This window comes from Chaetodon trifascialis, chromosome 10, assembly GCF_039877785.1.
Source record: "Chaetodon trifascialis isolate fChaTrf1 chromosome 10, fChaTrf1.hap1, whole genome shotgun sequence".
NCBI classification, from domain to species: domain Eukaryota; kingdom Metazoa; phylum Chordata; class Actinopteri; order Chaetodontiformes; family Chaetodontidae; genus Chaetodon; species Chaetodon trifascialis.
The window spans coordinates 23,165,033-23,186,178 of NC_092065.1; the positions used below are offsets into that span (position 1 = coordinate 23,165,033).

The following is a 21,146-nucleotide window of genomic DNA, read 5'->3' on the forward strand; positions in this document are numbered from 1 at the left end:
ACTCGTCTCTCCTTGCGTCTGGCCGATTACATCCTCGATCGATTGCTTGTGACTTGATTGCTGGAATTGAGTTGCAGGATGGATTGCTGTGTAATCTAGTCCTCGTGATCATCGCCTCAGTCAACGTTTACACTACGTGAAATCACATCAGTGGGTTTTAACCGCATGCAAACAACAAACGACATTCTTCACTTCGGATCTACACACACCGAGGAGGCGACCATGGCCGCTTGGCTATGAGACATCGGGAGCCATGGCGGCTTGGCACCGGATAACCGCCTTCTCCTCGCTGCTCCAAGTCGGTTTGTTATTGTTGCTGTTGTCGGCTGGGAGCAGCGGGAGACCGTTGGAAAAATGTATCGGCTACAAGTCTTGTCAGCCCCCAAGACCTCCAGTCGTCCTCAGTAAGTGTTTTCTTTAGTGATTTACTCGTGTTTACATTCTGTTTGCTGCTAAATAATTGCGCAACTTCACTGTAACCCCTCAGCTGAGCAGCTAGCTATGCTCGGCGATGTTCACGATAGGCCAATTTCCATTCAAAATTAAACCAATTCATGCTCTCTTGGCTTGTCGGCCACGTTGTACCAAGCTCAGAGTGAGATTCGACCCTTTTTCTAATCGGTATTTTAGCAGTGTTAAATTCGGCTAACACATTTTCATCCAGTTGTTTGTACGTCTGTTAAATTTCAACTTTTGTCCATGTTTGGCCTGTTGGTCCTGTTATCGTCTTCCACCAAAACACTCAGCCATTCGTCCGTCAGAGCGGTCAGCACCAGGCTGTATGTCGAATTTTATTTGAAGAAATGTGACTTGAAGTATTAGGTTTGTGCTGTATCGAATACGTGACCCCATTGACTCCGAAAGTGTATTTAATCATCGTTTGTTGAGGATGTAATGCCACTTTCAATGAAGGCGTCTGTACATTGCCATGTTTGTGAACGGGGATTGGTTGAGGAAAGGAACTTATGTATCGAGGACTGTCAGGAAAAAGGCACTGGTTACTGGTTACCACACTGATGCTGGCAGGTATTTGCGAGATTTAGTGTACATTTGAACCCCTTTTGCCGGCAGACATGCTGCAGGTTGCTGAGTTGTTTTTGGTTTACCGTCAGCACTCCTCTGATCATATGACTGAGTTGGAGCAGATGACTGTTGAGCTCAGCAGCCAATTAAATTCTCAGGATACTGAGGAAGTCTGAGCCTACACTTCCAGGTTCTGTTTAATCTATCAATAAAGTAATTCAAGTCATATTACAGCTTAATAGCCATACAATAACAGGCATTACCGTACTTGGCAATAAATGCTTTTCTGATTTTACCACTTTCAGTATCTGCAATTCCTCTGCTTCCACTCCATCATTGAAGGGGTCTTGGGTTTAGAGGACTCTTATCTGTGTTTGACCATGTTTCAACCACAGCTCGTCAGCCGAGATAAAAGTCTGTGTAACTGCTTGACCTGAAGTGATATCCTGCTCTTTGTTTGTTCTTGTGGTTAAACAGTGGAATATTAAGAGTTCCAGGCAAAAGCCGCTGCTTTTGTGTTACACCGACAGCGAGGCAACAAGAGCCTGTCCAACTGTGCAGATGTTTTACAGCAGGATAGAGTGCTCAACTAAGAGCTAAAAGAGAGAAAGCACAGACCATTTAGTCACCAGGGGAAAACATTTCCAATTTAATCAGAACTGACTTCCAGAAAATAAAACCAGTGAGCATGCTGAGTGCTTCCTGCGGGGCCACAGGTCCAGTTCCAGCCCAGCCCCTCTGCTGCATCTCATCCTCCCTCTCCCCCCGCCTTTCCTGTGTCTCTCCAGCTGAAGATCAGAATGGAAATATTCAAATTAAAATGTTACTTTAATAAATTCCACACTTAATAGTGTTCAACCAATTTCCATTTAGATGGAAAGTCATGTGTAAATCCAAAGATGAAGGTTATGATAACTTTCCTAGCGCTGCAGTGACCATGATGCTGCAGATATGTGACTGATCGCTAATGTTGCCTGTTGCAGTTCCGGGGGATCTGGGAAACCAGTTGGAGGCGAAGCTGGATAAACCCAGTGTGGTCCATTACATCTGTTATAAGAAGACGGACTCCTTCTTCACTCTGTGGCTCAACCTGGAGCTGCTGGTCCCCGTAGCCATAGACTGTTGGATAGACAACATAAGGTACGACGTGGGTTTCTCTGTCCGTGTGGGTCAGGCACTGATGAATCTGTCTGCCTCCAATACATAAGATGTATGTTACCTTTTTATGTTGATGATTCTGTGGTAAAGATGACCAAAATGTTTAACTATTGTGTCTTTGCTGTTTTTATGGGAACGCTTTTTGAGAAAACACTCTATGGAGCAAATTCCAAAACTGCAAATTCATGGAAGTGCTGTCAAACGGATAAGGGAGGGAGGCAGACGGGGTCAACGACCCAGTTGACAGTCTATGAACAGCTATCAAGCTACAGTGACCTGTGTAGCCTCCACTAATCAACAAGGTGTAGAAGGAAACAAAGGGTCAGATAGCATTCCTTTGATGTGTCCATCAACTAAGAAAGACCCTGAGTGAGTTTATTTCAGCCGTTGGGCTTATCATGTCATATGACCTGTTACTGAACAAAATCCTGTCTTTTCCAGAGGATAGGTGTGGTTTATATGTTGCTATTGTTTTTCATTTAGAACTGTGAGCTGCAGTTTTTCTCAAAGTGAGAACTTAAAGAGGGGCATTTTGCAATAATGTTGAATTATTGCTCAGGTCCCTCCTTTTAAAATGTGGCTTCACTAAACCAGGCTTCCAACTTCCTCTTCAGTTACAGGAATGATTTGCTAATCTTGGACTAAATTGTCTTGATCAATGGCGGGCTTTTCTTTTAAAATGAAGTCAGCATGTGAAAAGAGTGTAAACCATGATCAACACTCTCGCCAGCTGATCATTTGATTGGATTTACCTGAGAGGCAGGCGTGGCACAGTGTTTCCAAACAGCAGAGGCACTTTAGTTCATTTAAAGCTCTGAAACCTCCTCAAACACATTGCAGTTACGAATAATTTGCAATGCTGTCAATCGATTAAAAGTTAAGCGCGATTAATCACATATTTTCATCTATTCTAAATGTCCCTTGAATTATCATTTTAATACTCTTATCAACATGGAAAAGTGGATAGACAACAACGTGTAGTGTTTCACACTTACATTCTCACTTTGAGCAGTCATTCACATTTGAATGAATCAAATCTCACACAATTTAACACTGTCAATAAACAGATGACAAAAAAATAAATACTTGGTTACAAAGAAGCACCTTCAACAACCCTTTCTAAGGGATCAAAACAGGGTGATACAAGATAAAGTGACAAAGTGCACATCATTGTAAACTAGGACTCAGGCTATAGTGCAGTTAATGGCTTAAACTTTCCTTTCTTACGTTTCCTTTGAACATAACAGCATCCATACGCCTCTGTCGAAAGCCGTCCATTGTCGCCTGGTTTTGACAAGGAGGCAGCGGAGAATTCACATTCGCCGTGTGTTTGGCCATCAAGTGGTATTTCAGACTGGATGTGCTACGTTGATAATTCAGTTCACACCAACAATACACACAGATAACTTTGGTCTTGTCAGTCGATCCATCTGGCAACTTTTTGAAACTAAACCTTCCATTCAGAATCTTGTTCGCATCCATTTGGGCGTTTCACGCTTGACATCCACACAAACTGCTAGCCTACTCTTTTACAGCTAGCAAGCAGGCAAGACCAAACACATGCGTGGGGCGTGCCTATTGTTTTTTTTCCGGTTTACAACCGAATCCTGTAGTTTTTCTTGCGTTACTAGCAGTGGCCAAAGCTTATAAAAAACTACAAGTTCACTAGGTCACAAAGAGCGTTAATCTTGCGATAAAAACAATGACGTCGTTAATAACGCGATATTTTTGACAGCACTAATAATTTTTAAACTGTCCAAATTATAATTGATTGTTTGAATTTAAGTGTATGCAGCAATTACGTTGCAAGTGCCTTTAATACATTTTGGTGTTTATGGGGTTAATCTTGAAAGGTCCGGCTAACTGTGAATAAGAGGCGCTCAAGCTAGCTCATGTAACTTTTGCTGAACTGTGGCCACCATGTCCGCAAGTACCATTTACAGGATAATGGTCAATGCTAAAACATAGTTTATACAGCAGAGCAAGGAAAGACGAGACAGTAAGTCAACAAAGTGCCTCAGTAATGTCAGTTCCACCATGTATTGACTTATTGGTCATACCAGACCAGCCTTTTTCAAAGTCAGTTACTCACATATTAAGAATAAAGCCCTGTTTTAATCCAAGTAAATAAATTCACCCTGAATCAAGGCTACTTTAATGACAAGCTAACAGTATGTGGGTGGGACGTGAGAGTCATGCCGCCAGTTTGTACATGTTGAGGTGCGTCAGGCTAAATGGAAACGGAGCGACTGTCTGAGATCACAGATTGACAGTTTTAGTGAAATATCTTCAATATATTCTGATAAATTAATGCATAATTAAGAGTTTTAACGCTTGTCATTTAGAAAAATAATAATCCTGATCCGACTGTGTTTTAGAAAAGAGCAGATCCAGTCAGTGTACTTATCGAGCATGAACAGATTTGTAGCTTTTGATAAATCTCAGTATCGTGCTAGTTTGAAAGTAATTTCCTCAAACGGTCGCTTCTGCTTGGCAAACCCAGACATCTGCTCACATCGTCATGGGATCATTATCACAAACAGCTGACGAGGTGGTGGAGCCATGGTCAGTTAAAACAGGAAGTGTAACCTCGTAGTAGAAAGTATTTGTGAGTGTGAGGTTGACCACAGATGCAGAACTGACATGGATCACATTCTGTGTGTGTGTTTGTGTGTCCAGGCTCATCTACAACAGGACCACACATGCCACCTCGTCCCCACCAGGTGTGGACATTCGTGTCCCAGGGTTCGGACAGACGTATTCACTGGAGTATCTGGACCCCAGCAAACGCAGTGTGGGTGAGTTGAAGGTCCAGAAAACCAAACGGTTGGTTGAAGAAGTGAGAACTGGGCAAAATGTCCTTGGTTTCCAAAAGCGTCCCCACTCTCAACATAGGGTCCTCACAAAGATAGACAAACAAGAATGTGATTGCTTTCTCAGCCTGAAATGTGTAATTCTTTATTTTCTTCTTCTCTTGTAGGCATGTATTTCTTTACAATAGTGCAGGCACTGGTGGAGTGGGGCTACACCAGAGATGATGACGTCAGAGGAGCTCCCTATGATTGGAGGAAAGCCCCCAGTAAGCAGCCACGCACACACACTCGTACACAAAACCAGGTCTACGCCGAGGATGACTTGCTTTCATCCCCTTAACCTTTATTCTAGCTCATTAATGACGGACTGTCACCTGTAAAACCGAAAATACACTCTTTGGTTTTCAGTCTCAAGAGGTCGTCAAACTGGCTTTAAGCACACACGAGACTTTTCTGGCTCGTGTAGCTGCTCCTCACGACGAGCGTTTAGCTGGTATTTGGAGAACCTGTCTGTGGTCTGAGGGTTAAAACAACTGGCGCATTTACAATATGTGACTCACACAAACTGAATGAGTGACTCATTGAGCATTTCTGTGTTGAACCATTTAGTATGCACTCGAAATGGTTCACAGCCTGAAGAATGAACAGCACTTATGTCTTTTAGTTTAGTGCGTCAGCACTGATGACACGATCTGTGGACACAAAAAATGGATGATGCTGTATATAAATTTGAGCACATGCTTTTATTCAGGGGAAGTAGAGGGACTTTTACCCATCAGACCACATTTTTCAACTCCTGTTGGAGTTTTTCTGTCCAAACCAGGAAGGACTCAAACTCCAGCCTCATCGTGAAAATGCAGAGACTTTCATAACTTCGTTTACTCATGTTCTCTGTCCTTTTCTCCTCTGTCAGATGAGAATAAAGCGTATTTCCTGGCGCTGCAGCAGATGATCGAAGAGATGGCGGAGAAGGCTGGCGGGCCCGTGGTGCTCATCGCCCACAGCATGGGCAACATGTACACCTTGTACTTCCTCAACCAGCAGCCACAGGCCTGGAAAGACAGATACATCAAAGCTTTCGTCTCTTTGGGACCACCGTGGGCGGGGGTGGCCAAGACCCTTCGCGTGCTCACTTCTGGTAAGAGATGGAACATATTATGGAAACTGTTTCAGTGTGCTTATGTAGCAGGTTTCACCCTGCATGATGCTTTGTATCAGACAAGAACTGCACTTTCCCTGCCAACACAGGAGAAGGCCAGAATGAAAAGAAGAAAGAAGAGAGCACAATAACCCAAAATACATGTTGTGAATTATATTAGAATACAGGACAGTCCAGCATATACCCACATAGCTGCAGAAGTAGAGGCACATAGCCATCACAGACTCAGCAGTACACTCAAACAGCATGAGCCACACAGCAGCCCTGCCACACACACACGTACATGCACTTTACACTTAAAGCAACGTAACGTCACATATACAGAAAAAAAACAGAAATGTAAGTGGTGTGAAGTAAAGGCAGAATGAAAAGGGGAAGTGAAGCAGAGGGAAGCTGGTGGAAGTGCAACACATACGTTACCTAAATTTAAAAAGTCATTAAACTTTACAACATCGACATGAGAATTTACTGCCATCAAAACGTTGTTAGCAACACGTCAGGAGGCATAAGGACAGCAGGAAGTAAGAGGCGGTTGCACATGCCTCAAATGACAAAAAAAACGATAACTACATAGCATGTCAGCTGGGTGAGCATCGTCGGCTCTTTCTCGTTCTAAACTGCGTGATTAGTACAGATGTTCCTCTGTGTATGCAGATACACATGAAACACACTCATTTACAAATGATTGGCCAACTGTAACATGTGTGCCTCTTATCTATTATATTTGGTAGTTAAACGAAGTACAGCAGCTGCTCTCAACCACCCTTTGTTCCTCTGCTAGTTTACTTCAGAACTGCAAGGACCAAATTGCATGAAGGGCAGTTACATCAGGTCCTGTGTGTTGGTAAATGTTTCCCCGCCCTGTCCTATCTGTTACCCTGACACACTGTGGATTAAACAATACTGTGCATTACAATATACTGTGTACAGTCCGTCTCTCGGGAAGTGAGTAGTGTCTTTCTAAAGGAGCCTCACAGTGAAACTCCTCGTTGGTTTTGGGTGTTTGGCTGGAAATGTTCAGCTCAGTTTCTGTTCTCTGTCACTGGTTCCTTTTCTCTGCCCACAGGTGATAATAACCGCATCCCAGTGATCAGCCCCTTGAAGATCCGCTCCCAGCAACGTTCTGCTGTTTCCACGTCCTGGCTGCTCCCCTATGCCCACTCCTGGCCCAAAGATCAGGTGTGTGTGTGTGTGTGTGTGTGTGTGTGTGTGTATGTTCGTTGACAGGCGTTCTCCATTTCGTCCTGTCTTTGTTTTCCTTTCTTTCTTTCTTTCTTTCTTTCTTTCTTTCTTTCTTTCTTTCTTTCTTTCTTTCTTTCTTTCTTTCTTTCTTTCTTTGTCTCTTCTCTCATTTGTCCACTTCTCCTGACTTTCGTGGCATTCAGTATCTGTCAACAGTTGAAATTTTCTAATTAAAAATCTGAATTTAGCCTTTGAGTTGCACATATCACTATTTTTACAGTATTAATTGGTAGTGACAAACCCACCGAGAATTATCACCCAACACCACTCCCCTAAGCTCTGTGAAGCATTTTAGCATCTTTTAGCGATGTTTTTGGTTTTCCAACTAGCAAACAACTCTCATCAACCGTGTTTCTAGCTGTAGCAGCTATTTTTTATCAGTAGAAAGGCTTTGATAACCTTCTGTATTCTGCCTGTCCAGCTAAAGATCCAGACTCTTCCATCAGGAGCTGGTAGTGCACATAATGCACCACCAGCCAACAGGCGGTGGTGTAGATTATCAAAATAAATGTCTTGTTCAACATTTAGCTTTAGGAACTCTAGGATGGAGGGTAGACCATCTATGATGAAATTATAGTTAGTCAGTGTGAACACTGCTTGTTCTTCTGTAGCAGTTGGTAGAGGAAACCAAATCAAACAACTGAAAAACATTTCCTACCCATCCACCACCAGGTCTTGGTGCAGACGCCTGCCGTCAACTACACTGTGCTGGACTACAAGCGCCTCTACTCAGACATTGGTTTTGAGGACGGCTGGCTGATGCGACAGGACACAGAGCCGCTGGTGACCGACCTCACGCCCCCCGGCGTGGCCGTCCACTGCTTGTACGGCAGCGGCATCCCCACATCGGAGGCTTTCCAGTACTCCGACAAGTTCCCCGACGTGGAGCCCACCGTGGTGTACGGCGACGGGGACGGGACCGTGAACCTGCAGAGCGCCGTGCAGTGCAGGCGCTGGATCGGGAAGCAGAAGCAGCCTGTGACGTTGAGAGAGCTTCCAGGGAACGAACATGTGAACATGTTGCTGAACTTCACGACCGTGGCTTACATCAAGACTGTGCTGTTCTCCCCGTGATGCTGCGGAAAGTGACGGGCTGATGGCTTTAATCACACACACACACACACACACACACACACACACACACACACACACACACACACACAGTAATATTTAAACTCTACACTGACACACACAGTGAAGGACGGGACAGACTCATCTCGCCTGTCTCTCTGATCATTGACTGCCAAATATTCCCCCGTACACGCCACGCCGCTTCAGAAAAAGTATTGAAGTTTTGTAGAACAAATGCAGATTCAAAGTTTTAAAATGAATTTTATAGCGCTATTCTACATAATGTCAGGTTGTTTACTGTTTAAGCCTAAATGCAGTTACTTTTATATTGGTCTCAGCTTTCAAAGAACCCGAGATTTTACCTACTAAATTCATGTTATGACGAAGAACCTGTGTGTACAGGGACACCTTGTATACGGAACTTTCTGACTTACTAATCAAAGATCTTTTTATTAATGTTGTGAAAGAGATTTCTGAACTCCTACAGCTCTAATGTTGTGATGTTGTTTGGCGAAAAGCTAAAGCACATGATGCATTCGTTTCCTTCTCAGTGCAACAGGTCACGTGGTCGTGTTCGGTGTATGTTCAGATAACTCAACAGACCGAACTAGACTTTAACCAAAACAGCTTGTTCCGTTTTTCTGTCATATGATCTCATTTGAGCTCTCATAATTTTTTTTATACAGTCAGGTCGTTGAAGGACTTTGGTTTTATTGTGTTGTCCATATCACAAGTCATGCGCTGGGCGACTGGAACCAACCCTGGGATCTGGAAGCTGGATCATTTTGTCCAAAGGACTGTTTGACTGGGCTCAAGGTCTAAGTACTAGCTTTCAACAGCATCTCATGGTCTTCATCAGTGGATGATGGAGTTTTCCTGTCCACAGTTCAGACCAAATGTCCGCGCTTATGCTCTGTGATGTCAGCTGCAGCCGCCGATGAAGATCATGAGATGCAGGTAAAAGCAGGGGACATCCAGTAAGTGGACCTTTCAGTGTTTAAGCTCAAATTTTGAAGAGTTTAAACAAATGAATTTTCAATTCTGCTCATTGTGAAATGAGAATCCGTGTTTCAGCATCCGTGTATGTTGTAGAAGTAAATGACCTGCTATCTTTAGCTCTTTCTCTTCACTTTCCACGTCCTGCTCAGTACATGTTCGTGGTTCTATACATATTTTTTTTTGCCCAGGTTTGGTTTAAACGGGGCGATTTACACAGGGACTTTTGTTTTACGGTATAAATCTCTTTTTTTCTTGCCTGTTGATTATTTGTTCCTTCCTCTTTCTGTGTAGACAGACTGGAAAAGTTCTGAGTGCAGAGTTTCAAACCTGACTCCGTGTCCTTGTCGACATTCAGCCAGAATCTCTCTGACCTGAGTGATTGTATCGTGCCATCGAGCCCTCTGTGGGCCACACCAAGATGATACGCTCATATCTGCTGTGGACTATCATAAATGTGTGTGTCATAAACATGTGTTGCCTTCTACAGAGTAAATATTTCCGATATTGAGCCTTTGACTTTTCTTTGTGCAGTAAATCCCCCTGATATACTCCTCATTCACGGAGTTAAAAATACATTCCATTTTTCTGCTCTAGGACACTATTTCTCACCAGGATGTCAGCTCAGTGAAATACACAGAGAGCGAATCGGGAGTTGACTTTGCAGAGCCTTAAGATTCGTGAAGTGACGTCAACATAACAGTCATTTTAACTGTTAAGTAATGACTAACTGTCTCCTCTGTGTTCACGTCAATGAGGTGAACGAGATGTGACTCGTGTTGGAACCACACTGTGGGGTTTCAGTATGGTTAAGTCTGCGACTTCCTTTCACAAGTGCAGCTTCTCACACATGCATCATCATTCTCTAAGAAAAAAAAAACCCTGGTGGAAAATGAGTAGCAGCTTTATTTATACACAGTATTAAAATAATGTAGAAAAGCACAGTAATGTCACGTTCGTCCTCATTTTAGCCAGTGAGCCCTGATTGTCTTTGTTGAAACACGCCACATGTGTCTCTAAGAAGAAGATCGCCTAAGGCTTTGTGATGATGACAGCCATATTGAATCTGGTGAGTCCTCCTGGCTTTGTAACGTGGCACCTTTTGCCTTTAACCATATCAGTTAACTCTGTCATTGTAAATCTGATCACGTTTCTGGTTAGTGCGTGCGGGTCAGAAGGACACAGCTATAAAGGTCCAGTGGTCAGGGGTTATGTCGAACATTAGGGCTCGAGAGGGAAGCGGAAGGTCTTGTTTCCCGTCCTGCAGCGCAGCTCTGTGCAGTTCAGCCTTAGAAGAAATGGCCCTTCTTCATGGTCATCGACCAGACTCTACCAGTAAAAAAAAATTTAGTGTTAATAACTGAACTTGTCAGTGCTCTCTGGTTGACAAACAAGTGATACTTAATAAACGACCTCACACATATCTTTGGCTTGTTTATATTGCAGTTTCTTATCAGCCAACATGCGCACTGATACTAATGTAGCTGCAGTAAAAAGTACCACTTTATCTGAAAGGGTGTCATAAAACGGACACGACACTGTCATGAACATGACTTTTTGGATGTTTCACTGTGGTCATCAAGAGTCTGTTGGTCAAAGTGACCCAGTATCTACTGTACAGACTGTCAGTTAGGAGGAACAGTGAGATGATTTCAATTGAAAATGAACACAGACATGGACGGACATCCCACTACCTGCAGCTCCTGAATGCACTCCTCCATATGTGCTGTCACGTCTCCGACACACCAGGCCAGGCTGACGTGGAAAGATGGATCCTGTAAACACACCAGAGGGAACATTACGGCTCTGCACTTAAATCGCCCCATTCACTGATTTAGCAGATTCACTGTGTTTGCCCACTTCAACAGTGGAAAAAGACTCATTCAGGCTTCAGGGTGACACACAAACGGGTCCAGCTAGAGAATCAATGTGTGCGTGTTCAAATATGTTGAACAGTGACCTTATAGAAAGTGTCCAGGCGAAACTCTGTCATTGTTCTGTCCACTGCATGGACCAGGTCCAACAGCTGAGCATGCCCAGTACACACTTCCATCCCCAGAAATGTCCTGCAGGGGGACAAGAGACAGACGCACAGGCATTCAGACCACGAAAAGGTGATGCTTGAATTGAAGTACACATATTTGGAAAGCACACAGGTCAGACACATATTAATGGATTTTTAATGTATTTTCGTTATTCGGCCAACTGCTCAGACAGTTTTTAGTTCCCAGCACTCTGGCCAGTGATCAAGTCATATCTGGATTATGAGGAAGAGACAGTTAAAGGCGTTGACTGTACCTCGTTCTCTCAGCGTTACAATAGACTCTCAGTCTCCCCGCTGAGCACACAAACCTGGCAACAAGAAACACAGCAACAATGAAAAGCCCACTATCGTCAGCCTCTCGTGTCATTTTCATCTCTTCTCCTAATTCGTTTCACTCGTCCACGTACTCCAGTGGAAGTGATCCTCTCAGGTGCTGTTTCAGATGCAGTTTTCTTCAACTTGCCTTGATAATACAATGATAACTGCACTCCTCATTGTTTTTCTTTCTCTTCATCTTTTAATTTCTTTTTGCTTTGTTTTTTGTGATTTTTTGTAGTTGACAAACCTTTTCTTTTTAGATCATTTGTATTAAGTGTTACGCCCACCAAATTACCTCCTGTGCACACTGTATATGCCTTGCAAATTCAACGGCTAACGCTGGTGTAAAGCAGAAAATGAGAAAAATCAAAAGGAGATAAGCTTGAATCATCTTCTGTGTGGGTATTTAGTGCTAGCAGACCTCTTGCAGTGTGCAAGGCCTGCCCGGAGGCTCTGTGTGAAGGGTTGGATCCAGTGGTGTCTCAACACTACAGTCTGAGACAGGCTGAGGTGGAACTCCTCCTGCAGGCTTAAAACCACGCCGTGGGCCCTTGCTGCTGACAGCAGCTCCTCCAGCAGCTCCCCGAACTCCTCCTCAGGGTGGTCTGATGTGGAGAGGAGACAGGCGTCAGTTTAAACAAAAGATCAGACTTTGTACTTGGTCACCCGATCTCCAACAATAATGAGTGTAGGTCTTACATGGCAAGTAAACATAGGTGGCCCAGTTGCCTCTCTCGTGTTTGAAGGAGCGGATGCGCCCACCATGAAGAGCGGGGTCTTCCGTCTGTGAGTCCACGTCCTCTGGAAACATGGCCAACAGGCAGCCAGGAAGAGGCAGCCTGCTGGAATCAGTCCAACATGAGAGCTCACTTCATGCTATATTTGCTAAATGTATGTCAAAAACTGCATAGTTTGAGAACTCATATTACCACTTCGCTTAAAAAACAGCGCCACGACCCTACACACACTCTGTCTCTACACACACACACACACACACACACACACACACACACACACACACACACACACACACACACACACACACACACACACACACACCTTGCTTTAGGAACCTGTTCCTCAGTTTTGGGTTTCTTCCTCGCTGGGCTGCCATCCTTACCATCCTCCTCCTCCTCCTCTTGGCACTGTGAGGAGCAGCTTTTGCCTTGAGCTCTCGCCGCTGCCTCCTCGCTCTCCTCCTCTGAGCTGCTGCTGTAGCCGACTAACATCGTTAAGTAACGTTACGTGATGAGTCGGGACATATTAAACATGAATTATAAACGATGAGCTAAAAGACATAGCATTGTCATAACATAGTTATTCAAACTGCAGGGAAAGGAAACACGTTCCTCGGTATCCAAACGTATTTCCAAGCGGCTTCTCTTCCGCAGTCCCGCGTTTCCGATGTAAACAACCTGTTGTCATGTTAATTTAGTCCCCGGTGAAACACAAGCCCGCGTCTAATCAGTTCCTTTTTCAGGGGTTTGCTACAAGATGTGGACAGTGCATTGCTTATAATGACGAAGCTGTGCACGGTTGTTTTGTGTACTGTGATCTGCTTAGCTTGAAGGATTCACTGAAATTTCTTAATTTGTCAAAAAAAAAAATAAAAAAAAAAAAATGTCATGACAACGTTTAAAAGAGATGACAGTTTCAGCTAAAACGGAAGTGTCATTAGTTATACTCAGAATTTTGACATATAACCGGCACTCAACACATTTTTCTCTGTAGGACAGCATGATTATATCTGAACAAAGTCAATACAAATACAGGAGTATTTAATTAAAGCCATCACACACTAGGTTCCGTGTGTGTGTGTGTGTGTGTGTGTGTGTGTGTGTGTGTGTGTGTGTGTGTGTGTGTGTGTGTGTGTGTGTTGTGAGCATGCCAATTAACTCTTGGTTTATTCATGTTCCCGTGCGCGGGCAGGGGCTCACAAGCTAGCAGATAGCTAGCTAGCAATTTATAACAAAATGCATATCTTTTCGCTAGCCAAGAGGATGCCCTAGGAGCCAAATAAATGTATGCGTGAAACGATAGCGTTTATGGGGTGCTTTGAGGAGTATTTTCACCCATTTTAATGAGCCGCAAATCCGATTTTTTTCGGCCCATGGACCCACAGCACCCGAACAAGAGAGCATCTGAGCACCGTTTGCGGATGTGAAGGGAGCCAGCGTTATTTGGGGGAGTAACTAACCTACTACACACTGGTATTTTAATCTGGGATACTCGGTAGGCTTGAATGGACACTCCAGGTACGTAAAAGCGGAATTTCTCATCACTGTTTACATGCAACACTCACTAACAAACGTGTCGCTGCAGCGGTTGCTACAAGGCTATTATTTTCCCGTGGCTAGCCTGCTAACGTTAGCTCTTGCCTGCGCCTCTGTGGCTGTGTTAGCAAGTGGCTACGCTAGCTAGCTAACCCATCCTGATTACAGTGATCTTTGCATGGAGACGAAAAACGTTATGATGCGCAGACGCTGCCTTCCACCTTTTTTTGACCGCGAATCGTTGAGCATTTGGATTTCTGCATAGACATGGGTGGGACTACATAACCATTATAATTAAAGACTTCAATATACGACTTAGCGTTAATTGTGTCCTACTTTGTATATCGATGAGTGCTCGTCTGCTGTGTGTTTCTGCGTTCACGGATGTTGCCCATTTTCAAGTTGGTTATATTTACATTTCATTGCATTTTAGCTGTGTCAGCGTACAGTACAGACTACTATTACAATGTTCACATTTTTCCCGTCTCGTATATGATGACTCTGTGTCTCTTGAACAAGAAATGTGACCAATGTAAACACGTTTCGATCACTTCAACTGTTGTCACCTGCGTGTTCTCTTCTGTGCGAATTGTTCAATGATGAGGTATGAACAATCTGCCCTGATGTCTGCCCTGATGTTTTGTTGGACAGGCTGAGTGCATCGTCTGGCGCCCAGCTGTTGTAAACAGTGGGGATACTGGGCACAGCAGACAGGGGTGTCCCGGTCACGTTTTTGTTTTGCCGCTGATACCGATCATTGATCATCTGTGAGCCCTGTCGGCCGATAACGACAGTGTCTTTAATTTGTTGCAGCAGCTGGTTTACAGGTCAATTTGACTGGTTTCTAATGTGTTGGGACCTCCAGCAGGTGCAAGCAAAGTAACCGAGGCTGTAAATGCAGCGTGACTGTACAGCATGAAGTGAAGAACTGCAAAAAGTCAATCTTGTAATGTGTAATGGCTTTTGTTTAAGGAGCAGAGCATAGCTATGATGAGCCATGCACGCACACACGTGGTTCAGCTGTGGCTTAACCATGGGCCACACGTTTCCAACTATAACCGAGCAAACCCACCAAATGTTGGATGGGCTGTATGAACAGGTTCATCCTGTTGAGGCAGCGACAGTCAGCCCAACATCTGTCTTAGCAGCAGTAGTCGCAACCAGATAATGTCAACTACAAAGTATTATATTTCCTCACATGGAGAAAAAGTGGTAGAGCATTGTTCCTCTCAAGGAGCAAAGCAACAAGTACCCTTAAATAAGTCTGGAAGTGCGTCTCCTCTTCCTCTTGCGGTGTGTGCAGGCAGTCAGTGTGTTGATGTGTGCAGTGTGAAGGACAGGACGCTGCTCACTGCAGGAGTGGGAGTTCAGTTGTAGTGAGGTGTGAGCAAAACAGAGTACCGACAGAGTACCAAGAAACTTGATAAAATGCGTCAGGAAGCTGAGTCGTCCCCCTCCCCACGTTATGTATCAGCCTATAAGGATAGGCGACCAGTCGATCTGGGCATCCCTAGATGCAATGTTTGTTAATGGCTGTGGATTCTGTTGGAAGACACGTACAGTATTACTAATCCATAATTTTAATGGATCATAACTGGCTGCTGAAGCTGATGGAGCTGATCTTTTTCAGCCAGGGTGTGCTGTCTGTTGCATCAGTGGATGCTGGAGTTCATTATTTCAACCCAAAGATACTGATGTTATTGAGGAGTCGTTTTCTGCCAATTGATGTTTTGACTCCCCTTGTGCCTCTTTCTCATGCAGATACCACTTGAAGGCCAGCGATGAAGTGAAAGTAGGGGATTTTTTTCCATCTTTCCACACAGCTGCTCTCCTCTGTGCAACGCTGATCCTGTCATTAAATCCTCCGTCACAGCCCCTTCACCAAGCACCCTTGCCGGTTCTTCAGTGCCACTTGCTGAAATGGAGTAAGTTTCTTGCTCTGTTTTCTTAACACACTCTGAAGCCTTTAATTCATTATTTAAATGTGTGCCTATCTCCTTTTTCTGCCGCAGTTGGGCCACACCAGCTGCCAAACTGAATCCCTACACCCGGGCCCGCATGACAGAGGCCTGGCAGCAGCACGCGGTTGCGCCACCTCAAGTTGTCCACACCATCCCTCCAGGAGCTGAGAACACGTTGGGCTGTGCTGTTTATGGCATTGTACTGCAGCCAGATGCTACATCTCTACAGCAGCAGCAGCAGCAGCAGACACAGCATGGACAGCACAGCCAGCACGGCCAACAGCACGGCGGGACTCAGCAGCATGGAGGCGGGCAGCACAGTCAGCAGCAGCAGCACCCCGCTCAGGCCCAGCAGACCTCCCTACAGGTAGGGACAGAGGGAGGACACAAGTGTGGGGCTTGTGGACATGATATTTCCCACCTGGCCAACCCACATGAGCACCAGTGCATGGTGAGTCAGGACAGGTCATTCCAGTGCACCCAGTGCATGAAGATTTTTCACCAGGCGACAGACTTGCTAGAACACCAATGTGTTCAGGTGGAGCAGAAGCCGTTTGTCTGTGGGGTGTGTAAGATGGGCTTCTCTCTACTCACCTCTTTAGCCCAGCACCACACATCCCATAACAGCTCCAACCCAATGAAGTGCTCAATATGTGAGAAGACCTACCGTCCTGGTTCTTCTGGCAACGTTACACCAAACTCAAATAACCCCCAGCAGCCCAGCAGTGATGGAGCATCAGCCAGCAGCAGCTCATCCATTCTACCCTTTCCCTCGGCCCGGGACCGGCCCTACAAATGCTCTGTTTGCCAGAAGGGCTTCAAACACTTGTCAGAACTCACGCGGCACGAGAGGGTGCACACGGGAGAGAAGCCCTTCAAATGTGATACATGTGACAAGGCCTTCAGCCAGTCGTCACACCTACAGCACCACCAGCGGACGCACAGCAGTGAACGCCCATTCAAGTGTGCTGTTTGTGAAAAGAGCTTCAAGCACCGCTCCCACCTCGTGCGCCACATGTACGTGCACTCCGGCGAGCACTTGTTCAAATGCAACTTGTGTGAGCTGCACTTCAAGGAGTCGTCAGAGCTCCTTCACCACCCCTGCCACCCGCAGGGTTCCCGGCCGTTTCGCTGTGCCACATGCGGTAAGGGTTTCAAGCGTCCGTCTGACCTTCGCCAACATGAGCGCACGCACTCAGAGGAGCGCCCCTTCCACTGTGACGAGTGTCAGATGAGCTTCAAGCAGCAATATGCGTTGGTGCGCCACAGACGCACACACAAAGACCCTACTGACCGGCCATTCAAATGCAATCTGTGCGACAAGGGCTTCATGCAGCCCTCTCACCTCCTCTACCACCAGCACGTCCACGGCATGGACAACCTGTTCAAGTGCGCCTCGTGCCAGAAGGAGTTCAGCCAGTCAGGAGAGCTACTCAGACACAAGTGTGGCGAGACGTCCAACAGTTCGCCGGACAAGCCGTACAAGTGTGACGTTTGCGGCAAGGGCTACAAGAAGAGTTCCACATTACAGCGTCATCAAAACTCTCACTGCCAAGAGAAGCCCCTCAAGTGCTCGCTCTGTGACCGCCGCTTCCTGTCCTCCTCGGAATTTGTCCAGCACCGCTGCGACCCATCGCGGGAAAAGCCGCTGAAGTGCCCAGACTGTGAGAAACGTTTCAAATACTCATCGGACCTGAACCGACACCGGCGCGTGCACACGGGGGAGAAACCGTACAAATGTGGCCACTGCAACAAGGGCTTCAAACAGCGCGAGCACCTGACCAAACACCAGAGCACGCACTCCAGAGAGGGCCAGTTCAAGTGCGTTTGGTGCGGCGAGCGCTTCAGTGACTTGGGCTCTTTGCAGGATCACACGGTGCAGCACACAGCCGATGGAGGGGGTTACCCTGTGCCCCAATGCATATAAATCCTTTGAGACTTTTGAACAGACAGTCCCCTAAACCCCTGTCCCCTTGTCTATCCTTTGTAGGCTTTTTATTAGCCTAACTATCACCACATCTGCAGGACAGTCCAGGCTATTATTAATACATTTATTCCCACCAGTGACACAGAAGGTTTTTGTTGCTTCACTAAACTGCCCGTAGACCATCAGTCATTCCCTAAAATCCTGAGAGGGCTTTTTTTCTCTCCCTGCACTTCCTTTTTGTTCCACTTCTTTTTCTTCTTATACCTGTCCCCCCCCCCTTTTTTCTCATCTCCACACTCAAGATGCTTGATAGCAGAGAAGAGGCTACTGCCACCAGTTAAACTTAGAGAGCCGCAGACAGAAACATGTGCCATAATGCAGGTTGATGAGCAAGCATTTGGATCCCTCCTAATTTCCTCAGAAGAGAAAACCATTGTTTGTTTTTATGTTTTAGAAATAGTTTGGCAGTAGGTATCGTGTAAGGTTGCGAGTCTCCATCTAAACCAACCAGGCCAGAAAATGTTGTGACTGCTGGTGTCCACTAGAGGAGGATCATTCCCTTGTTTATTCTTTGCCCCTCTGTTGGCTCCTCACGCTGTCCCTCCTTCATCCTTCTCCTCACCTCTGCTCTCTTTTGCGTCTTCCTCTTCCTGTCTCAGCCTGTTGCAGTTTAGTGTCGAAAGACTGCAAAGTCTCACTAACATGCATTTGTCTTTGGTCAGGCGAGGGATGACTTCCAACACTTTTCGCTTCCACCCCCCCACTGTAATACAGAAACAGTGTATTGACTCTTTTGGTCTCCCTGCTTCCATATCGCTCCTGGTTTAAGTATTTCTACACTTATTATTTATGAAGTAGCCAGTAAGCTCCTCAACACATGTGAAGGGAAAGGCTGTGGGGGCAGTTTTGGGATTTATTATCCTCAAGTGAAATAATTCCAATGCTAAACTTCTATGAGTGTGTGTGTGTGTGTGTGTGTGGGCCATGTTGTTAATGGCTGCACCTGTTACCAAAACACCAGGATGAGACAGCACCCAATCCCAAAGGTGTGTGGACTAACCAACCAGTTTAAGTTAACCAATAAAAAGCCTGACAATTGATACCAATCTCACCCTTCAGCATAGACGTATATACAGAAATATATATTTCACACTAATGTACTTGTGCTATTCCTGCATAGGTCAGCGCTGTCAGATTGACGTGTCCTGAAAACGTTCACGTTTGAACGCCGCGCGTCTCTCTCGGCCTGTACATACAGTGGATGTGTGAGCGTACCGCAGCAGATGAGTTGGAAACTTGTCTTTCTTAAAAACAATATGTAAGAACTGTTTTTGTATTCTTGCTACTTTTTGCCATGTGAAATGTTTTGACAAATGCTCTTTTGTTGTTTATTTTTTGTAGTCCATGTAGTGATTGTATCGGTCTGTCGTAGGGAACCTCAAAGAGCACCGTGTGTGTGTGTGTGTGTGTGTGTGTGTGTGTGTGTGGGAGAGAGTGTGTGAGTGAGTGTGTGAATGGAAACGGTATTCTGTCAAACAGGGAAATTCAGACTGTAGAGTATTGTATTAGAGATGTTTCAACAGACCTGCGTCTTTTTTAATTTACTAACCTTACTGGTCTGTCTGAGCTGTTTTTGCAGGATGAACCTGCACTTTGTTTTAACTGTTTTCCACCTTTGGAAGAAACATTAATACCGGTTTTCCTGCGTTCAGGTCGACGTGTGTGTCAGTGAGTTTATACCAGAGTGAATGACACCTCCCTCTTCTTTCAATGCTATGAGATTCTCGTCGCGCTTAAGAAACCTGGAACACGAGATGGTTTACATGTCAGCCTCGATGGCCGTTGTTCCCTTTTCTGTTCGTCTGGGGAGCTGTCCCCTCTCTCCCCTCCTCCTCCTCCCCTCTTTTAGTCTTCATTCATGGTTTGAGTGCAGTATTGAAAAGTATTGAATACAAACGGAGGAGGCCAAGGGGACGGAAGTGACATTTTTTTAAATTCTGGCTTGCAGTTCTTTTCTTTTTGTTTTAGCCTTAAAATGAGGCCATGGCGCCTCTCTCTCCTTCCTCCTCCTCCTCCTCTTTCCTCCGCTTTCTGTCTCTGTCCTTCACCATCATCATCATGCGAGGTCAGGTGGTTGGTTCCATCCACCATCATGTTTTTTTAATTTTATGAATCTGGCATTATAATACTTTGAGACCAACTTGGACTTAAAGTAAAGAAGTACTGTATGTTTTTTTTTAATGTTTTCACATTTGTTTATACTATTTTTTATGAATGCTCTTTAAATAGATATGAATATCTATATTCCTGGAGGGAGAGACCAGGGCCTTGGGGTAGGTTTGGGATAAGTCATGCTGCATTTTTTGAAACAGCTTTATCACACAAGAAACTATCTCCACACAAAGAGTTCTGCGGGGTGGTGGTGTGAATATTTAATAACTACAACAAGAACACGTCAGCAATCAATCAGTCAGTCTGTGAATGTGGTGGGGAGTCCTGCAGTGAAAGGGGGAGCTGCTCTTGTCACGTCTTGATTAGGTTTGGGTTAGAAAACCTTCCCATATCCAACAAGCAGACAAGGAAAGGAGCAGAAACTCTCCCATATAAGCACAAATTAATCAAATCCATCCATTCTATTTTTGCCGATGGCTTGAATGGAAGTCAGTTTAGGCACCAGTTCACCCACCATCCTCCTTCCTTTTCAGTTCCAGTTCAGAAACCCGTCAGACCCTGGTGTCTCTTGCTCTCTGCATGCTTGCTGTGTTAGTTCCTGTGTTCTGTCCCTGGGAACTGGTGCTCCCCCCTCCCTCCTCCTCCTCGTCCTCCTCCTCCTCCTCCTCGTCCTTCTCCTCCTCACAGCACTGTTCCCTCCTTTAGCTTTTTCAAATTGTACTGTAGTTTATGTGAATGATGTTGGGAAAAAAAAAAAGAAAAAAACTTTGTGGCAACGTACAGTACATGTACATTCATGCTAAGATTATCTGTATGTATGTAGCATTCAATTACACACAGCACTAACAAATAAAATCTTTTTCATTAAAGTTACGTGAGTCAAGCCCTTATTGAAGAAGGACATCACCTGAAGTACACACTTCTTGTGATTTTGCAGAGTTCTTGACACTTAACAGTCCCATGACCATGATATCTCAGGAACGCCTGGA

General features: G+C 45.1%; 3 protein-coding genes across 5 annotated transcripts; 2 read left to right on the forward strand and 1 right to left on the reverse strand.

Moving 5' to 3' along the window:
* The first annotated feature begins 50 nt into the window (after positions 1 to 50).
* Positions 51 to 9,971, forward strand: pla2g15 (phospholipase A2, group XV). Of its 2 annotated transcripts, XM_070972579.1 has the most exons (8): positions 152 to 404; positions 2,007 to 2,163; positions 4,861 to 4,979; positions 5,162 to 5,260; positions 5,908 to 6,132; positions 7,220 to 7,332; positions 8,068 to 8,495; positions 8,534 to 8,666. In XM_070972579.1, the coding sequence occupies exons 1-7, from the start codon at positions 254 to 256 to the stop codon at positions 8,467 to 8,469; spliced, it is 1,266 nt and encodes a 421-aa protein (XP_070828680.1). In that variant the 5' UTR covers positions 152 to 253; the 3' UTR covers positions 8,470 to 8,495; positions 8,534 to 8,666. The 2 variants fall into 2 exon arrangements, with proteins under 2 accessions (XP_070828679.1, XP_070828680.1); XM_070972578.1 differs by having other exon boundaries at positions 51 to 404; positions 8,068 to 9,971.
* A 378-nt stretch (positions 9,972 to 10,349) lies between these two features.
* On the reverse strand, positions 10,350 to 13,249 carry usb1 (U6 snRNA biogenesis 1). Of its 2 annotated transcripts, none has more exons than XM_070972582.1 (7): positions 12,884 to 13,249; positions 12,524 to 12,663; positions 12,246 to 12,429; positions 11,761 to 11,814; positions 11,423 to 11,528; positions 11,157 to 11,237; positions 10,350 to 10,791 (listed from the first exon to the last, which is right to left on the reverse strand). In XM_070972582.1, the coding sequence occupies exons 1-7, from the start codon at positions 13,051 to 13,053 to the stop codon at positions 10,684 to 10,686; spliced, it is 843 nt and encodes a 280-aa protein (XP_070828683.1). In that variant the 5' UTR covers positions 13,054 to 13,249; the 3' UTR covers positions 10,350 to 10,683. The 2 variants fall into 2 exon arrangements, with proteins under 2 accessions (XP_070828683.1, XP_070828682.1); XM_070972581.1 differs by having other exon boundaries at positions 12,524 to 12,666; positions 12,884 to 13,236.
* A 475-nt stretch (positions 13,250 to 13,724) lies between these two features.
* On the forward strand, positions 13,725 to 21,022 carry znf319b (zinc finger protein 319b). Its single transcript, XM_070972993.1, has 3 exons — positions 13,725 to 14,079; positions 15,859 to 16,022; positions 16,110 to 21,022. The coding sequence occupies exons 2-3, from the start codon at positions 16,018 to 16,020 to the stop codon at positions 17,983 to 17,985; spliced, it is 1,881 nt and encodes a 626-aa protein (XP_070829094.1). The 5' UTR covers positions 13,725 to 14,079; positions 15,859 to 16,017; the 3' UTR covers positions 17,986 to 21,022.
* Positions 21,023 to 21,146: the final 124 nt, after the last annotated feature.

Coding starts and splice junctions, on each gene's coding strand:
- pla2g15 (XM_070972578.1), top strand. CDS start 254: ATGGCGGCTTGGCACCGGATAACCGCCTTCTCCTCGCTGCTCCAAGTC. Junction 6,133..7,219: donor CCTTCGCGTGCTCACTTCTG/GTAAGAGATGGA, acceptor CTCTGCCCACAG/GTGATAATAACCGCATCCCA. Junction 7,333..8,067: donor ACTCCTGGCCCAAAGATCAG/GTGTGTGTGTGT, acceptor ATCCACCACCAG/GTCTTGGTGCAGACGCCTGC.
- usb1 (XM_070972581.1), bottom strand. CDS start 13,053: ATGTTAGTCGGCTACAGCAGCAGCTCAGAGGAGGAGAGCGAGGAGGCA. Junction 11,238..11,422: donor GCCTGGACACTTTCTATAAG/GTCACTGTTCAA, acceptor GTGTGTTTACAG/GATCCATCTTTCCACGTCAG. Junction 10,792..11,156: donor AGTGCATTCAGGAGCTGCAG/GTAGTGGGATGT, acceptor TTTTACTGGTAG/AGTCTGGTCGATGACCATGA.